Source organism: Pundamilia nyererei, unplaced genomic scaffold, assembly GCF_000239375.1.
Source record: "Pundamilia nyererei isolate P.nyererei 1_Seehausen unplaced genomic scaffold, PunNye1.0 scaffold00021, whole genome shotgun sequence".
Lineage (NCBI taxonomy): Eukaryota > Metazoa > Chordata > Actinopteri > Cichliformes > Cichlidae > Pundamilia > Pundamilia nyererei.
This window is the reverse complement of record NW_005187422.1, coordinates 3,216,759-3,222,620: the sequence shown is the minus strand read 5'-3', so window position 1 is coordinate 3,222,620 and position 5,862 is coordinate 3,216,759. Positions and strand designations below refer to the sequence as shown.

Below are 5,862 nucleotides of genomic sequence, written 5' to 3'. Positions count from 1 at the left end.
TTTTTTTTTTTAAGAGGACAAGAGCGGCGAGGTCTATCGCGATAGCTTAATTTCTCTATCGAGTAAAAGTTATATCGCGATACATATCGTTATCGTTCTATCGCCCAGCTCTATTTGTAGGGTTACTGAAGTTGGGCTAGCTGGTATATAATGATGTGCTATGTGATCGCTAGCGACACAGCAATGTTAGCATAATATAAACACAGTGAAGCTGGAGGATGAACGCTAACTTTTTTCCACTCGATAAAAGTTAAGTGAGGGTTTCTGGTGGTTAGGGACAAATGCAATTGCATGGCAGGATGCTATAAACGGATCAAACTTCAGTCAGGAGAACAACTGAGATAATCCATCCACAATATGAGGTTAGTCATTAATATACTGCAACAACATGGGAATAGAGCAGCTGCCAGAGAATTCAACATTAATGAATCAATGATAGGGAAGTGGAGGGAGCGCAGGTTTCCTCATATTCCAAAATTGCTTCGTCTCTTTGCTTTTACTGTTGCCCGGCATAATTTGCAGATGATGTTGTTTGCAGCCGCTGCAATGCTTTTGACCAAAACAGGCACAGCTTGATGACCCCATCAACATGCGCTATCGCGGTAGAGCGGTATAGTCAAAATCTCTACCGTTGGCCAGATTTATATCGTTTCTACCGTATACCGTTTATACTGCCCCCTAGGGCTGGGCCATATCATACCGTTCAGGGTAATACCGGTGTAATTTTGGGCAACAATAGGAAAATGAAATATATCGCGATAGAATATGGGTAAAACGCGCATGCGCAGTGCCTTTGTTTACATACGCACATGGCGGCGACGTAGAATGAGAAGAGCGAAAGCGGATTGTTAAATGAAACGGATGAACCAGAATTGGTTTGTAAAAATGCTGCAACTTCAGTGGTGTGGAACTGGTTTAGCTTTCGTCCGTCAGATACACAACAAAGCACTGTTTTTGGTAGAGCATGCTAGCGGGCTGTCGTTATTACCATGTTGTTTGGAAAATACGGCACACTTAAAATCAACCCTTTGATTTTTCTGAAAATCAACAGTGCCCCTTATAATCCCGTGTGCCTTATGTATGAATTCTGGTTGTGTTTACTGACCTCGAAACAATTTTCTGTGGTACACGGCGCTCGAAAATCTGTCAAATGTTTTAGTACGACTTTGCTAAGCTACGAACCCACACCGCTTGATGGATTGTCGGAGCATTACGGCTATCGTAGGCAGGCGCCTCGCGGAGTGATGCGTACTGTGCTTCAACATAATATTACCGAACTGTGTGTGTATAACCTCTTTTTAAGTTTTGTGGATATTATACATGTTTATGCTGAGGATATGTCAGCCAGTTTCCACTGGAAATGCCTTTTGGTTAAACTGTCAGCAAGGAATTTGCACTGTTACGTTTTTATATAACTTTAATGCACATAAAAAAAAAAGCTGCTTGTTTAAGTGAAAATACATTGATGGTTTTTTTGCACTAATAAAGTTGTGGAGTTGTAAAGTCTTTTGTCTAGTGTCAATTATATCGTCAGTTATATCGTTATCGCAAATTTTCAAATGTATATCGTGATAAATATTTTTGGTCATATCGCCCTGCTCTACTGCCCACCCCTAATTCAGGGGTAAATTTTTTCCCAATGATTTTAACCTGAACTGTCTGTTTGTCTTGGTCAGTGCTGCTCTTCAGTTTTCCTAAGGGCGTGTTACCTGAAGTGCAGTCAAATACTGTCACTGAGACTTCCCCCATACACTTGGCCCAATTAGCCTTTGTAACTGTAGAAGGTAGACCAGTGTCCAGTTCAGGGCCCCCTGGCTGGAAGGCGTTTTATGTCTCGTACCAAATAATACGATCGAGACATTCATACACAGCCAGCACGTTGCCACTTGCACCACCTGAACTGCTGGACATTACATATGATAGCTTTGTTGCACTCTAGTCTACACTGTCTAATATCGGGTTAAGGCAGTAACTTAATGTAATCTAATGCAGTGTGTTCTTCTTCACAGGAACAGGAAGGTGGTGAACTACTCACAATTCAACGAGTCTGATGACGCAGGTAAGTGAGGCTTCAGATGTGTTTCATTACAAATGGAGTGACACAAGGGCAATGTACAGATTGGTCTCTGGTATAGATATTTAGCATCAGTGCACAGTAATGACACAATTTAAGGTAAAAAGTATGAGCTAAAAAAAAAACAACCTGTCCTGTGAGGCGATACTGTGTTTTGGTACATTTATATGCGCACAGTTTCTCTTTACTTTGTGTCGACCAGTAAATAAATACCTCTGCAGAACAAATGTTTGACAAATCTGTTCCAGTTTTGTGTCTGAAAGTAAACAGAATTTTAGCTGAAATATCAGATTTTAAATCCCCAAATATCAACGTTGGTTTTTAAAATGCTTCATCAGTTGGAATCTAAAAGATATTCAGTCTCCTGAGAAAATCATGGTCCAAGTTTCCAAGTTGAGGCAAAGTGTAACTTCAGGTGCTGGTTTGGCTCATGGGGCGAGAAGGTGGCTGGGTACGGCTGCCTTCCTGACCAATCGTTACTGCGATATCCAGCCAAAGCAACAAGGATGAACAAAGTTCATTTGCCCATTTTTGTCCATCCTATAAGTACAAAACTAATGGTCTTCTGTTAGTTTTAAGTATAAGCAAGCTAGCAGTAACTGAGCCTAACAGCTGGTTTTATTCTGGTAGTGTTTTTCTTTTAATACAAAGAAGCAGTTTGTTGCTGCAACATTTTTGCCTCTTCTGGATTATGGAGATTTTCTATATATGAATGCTTCTGCTCAGTGTCTCTGGATGGTTGATACTGTGTCTCATGCTTCTCTGAGGTTCAGCACGAACCGTAAATTTCAGACTCACCACCGTGAGTTATACCCTCTGGTATGATGGCCTGCTTTGGCCAGTCAGTCTCATTTATACGGTTTTATATATTAGGCAATACTCGGATTGCTGCCTTCCTATATACATTCCCTGGTTGCAGTGAAACATGCTGGTCATTATTCTCTTCGTCCGCATGGTTACTTGTTGCTTTCTGTTCCATTTGCCTGAACTGAACTTGGCAAAAGAGCTTTAGTCCATTTAGCAACTCTCTGTTTGGAACGAGCTGCAGAACAACGAAAAAAATAACAGAATTCATTTATTAAGTGATTTTAAATCAGAACTAAGAATCTTTGAGGCCAGTTCCATAACATGCAACTGTTTCAATTAGATTGCTCGTCATTTTAATTGAATTTTATTTTATTTATTAACCCCCCCCCAGAATATTTTACATTTATTTGTGTGTGTGTTGTTGTTGCCTTTGTTTAATTGTGTAATTTGTGTAAAATCTCAGTGGGATCTTCCTGGTTAAATAAAATTAAAAAAATGAAGTCATTGAGAGTAATTTAGGGTGGTGACTTTAGCATTTATCTCAAAGCACTATGATGTCTTAACTGGTATCTTGTAGAGCTGCTAGCATGATATTGAGTTGTGTGTCTTAAAGGTTAAAAGTGCGCTTTCTCCTTAGATGAGGAGTATGGTGACGACAAGCCGAAGAAGGTGCGACCAGCCCCTCGTGAGCACAAGCGCTCAAAGAACTCGCAAGATGACAGGTGAGCCCTAAGTGGAGATTTGGTAGGATTGTTGTGTCTGGTTACAGTTTCTAATGCAGCGTCAGACACTGTGATCAATTTTACACTTTATCACTTGGATGTAAAGGAATAGACTCGGATCTAAAGGTCCGGCAAACATGTACATGGTGAAGCGTATGGTGATCCGTCCTGATGAGCTGTAGACCTGAGCCTTTATAGGAAAATAGAGAACAGGAAATAAATTGTTGATTAAATATATGTTTAAAAAGGAGAGATCCAGGTGACAGTTATCAGTTTTTCATACAGGGCTGGAAGAAGGGAGGACAAAGTACATCACATGTTGTGTGTATCATGTAGTTGACACATAGGAAAAATCAGGATATCAGAATATGCATATTTTTGTTAGTGAAAGATCTCAGTGGCAGGATATTAACTGTGCCAGAGACAAACACTGGCACCGTTTATCAATTTGTTTAATAGTTCTTGGATATCAAAGCAAGTGCCAGTTATAGTGCTGATTGCTCAGTCTCTTACTGCTGCTGCCACCTGTGGCCCAGCCCACCACAGGTGGCCTTTATTCTCTCTATCATGTGTGATTATTGCGCTGTTTAATCGGCATGTTGGTGTGTTATTTGGCAGATAAAATCACAGTTATGTGAATAAATTAGTCAAGTCTGAGAGACTGAATAGAGGAGAAAATGGTTGTTTTGTATTTTTACATTTTTTACTCAGTAATGTAACAGTAGGCAAAATGAAACATGCTTCCCACTGAATGAATAATGTTGAATCAGTGAGAGTAACACTGGCTGGAGCTCATCAGGACATCTTTCAGACCAGTCCTCAGCACATTACGTCCATATTATTTCATCCATGCCAGTCCATTGCAGTCTGTCTTGTTGAAGAGTTCCTGGCTGCCTTTCCTCGACTTACTGAAGACACTGTTTTGTTTATTTCTTGTTCTGCTCCCCAGTGAGGACTCTGATGACAAGCTCTCCAAACCCAAAAATGATTCAGCAGGTAAGTCAGTCTGAGCTACATGAAAAAGGTTGACTCTCTCTGAAAACAGCTGGAGTTTGATTAACGCTCACTGACTTCCTCTGTGTCGATACTAAAGATGACTTTGGCAGCGATGATGAAGACAATGACTTTGGAGAGGAGGAGGATGAAGATGGAGGAAGTGACTATGAAGAAAAAAGAGGGAAAAAGGGAAAGAAAGCTAAAGTGGAGAAGCCCAGCAAGCGGGGGCCGAAGAGAAAACGGGCTGCAGGTAACGCAAGTTTGTTTGAAGGTTACTTCTAATTCTCTGCTACAACTCTGGCAGCATGAAACACTGAAGACGTATGCAGCTTTTAATGTTGATCAGCTTTGTTTGTTGTATATGGAATTTTACTTTGGACAGTGTTATCCACACACACGGTCAGATTGACTAAGAGGGGCAAATGATGATGAGCTCGCAATCTCAGGAATGCGGTGATGGAGAATGGGAAGATCTGGGAATGCTCTCAGGGCGTCAACTGGCATTATGCTAATTTATAAACAAAAGAATGCAACAAATCAAATAATGACCAGCAAACCTTTGCAAGAGTGGTCGGAAAACAAGCAATCAATCATATCAAAAAATCATACGGTAAATGTGTAGGTTTTCCTCATTTTCTGCATAAAATTCAGATCACTTAATGACAGCTGAGGAAGAAACAACGTTCTGATGTGAATGTGTTTGTGGTCTAACTGATCCAACAAGCTCTGATCCAGACTGTGGCATCGAGGTAGGTCTGGATCAGAGTTTAGGTGGAGATATTGAGGTGTTATTTATCTGTTAAATGCCAGGTCTCTCTTGGAAATGAGACTTTTACCTGGATAAATAAAGGACTAATAAAAAAAAAGTTTGAGTGATCGAGCACATGATTTTGATTTGCTCAGCTCTCGTCGACCCTCTGAGTAAAAAAGGTTCAACCTCTGAGAGCGGCACATGTGTTTAACATTTCCACAAAGTGTTTTCTTGAGAAAACAAAACCGATCAAGGAATAAGTCATCGTTTTGAGATTGATATTAGTCATGGACTCTTTACTGGTCGCCTGGTAACTGGTCTAAAGGAAAAACTAACCAAGAGCCTCATTCTTGGTAAAAAGCTCTACCTTTCTGTAGAGCTGGGCGATATGAGATTTTTTCATATCACGACATGTTTTTTTCATTTCAGGCGATAACGATATCTATCACGATATAAGCCAAATAACTATATTTGTAAGATTTAAATGTGCCGTTGCTCACAAGTAAAATGTG

The 5,862-nt window shown here is 40.3% G+C and overlaps 1 protein-coding gene across 1 annotated transcript in view; it reads left to right on the top strand.

Moving 5' to 3' along the window:
- The window catches only part of nucks1a (nuclear casein kinase and cyclin-dependent kinase substrate 1a), a 21,127-nt gene that overhangs the window by 8,942 nt on the left and 6,323 nt on the right, over positions 1–5,862 (top strand). The window contains exons 2-5 of the mRNA XM_005726679.2: positions 2,010–2,059; positions 3,519–3,603; positions 4,553–4,599; positions 4,697–4,849. Coding sequence (XP_005726736.1) covers positions 2,010–2,059; positions 3,519–3,603; positions 4,553–4,599; positions 4,697–4,849 — 335 coding nt within the window. The remainder of the gene's footprint in view (positions 1–2,009; positions 2,060–3,518; positions 3,604–4,552; positions 4,600–4,696; positions 4,850–5,862) is intronic.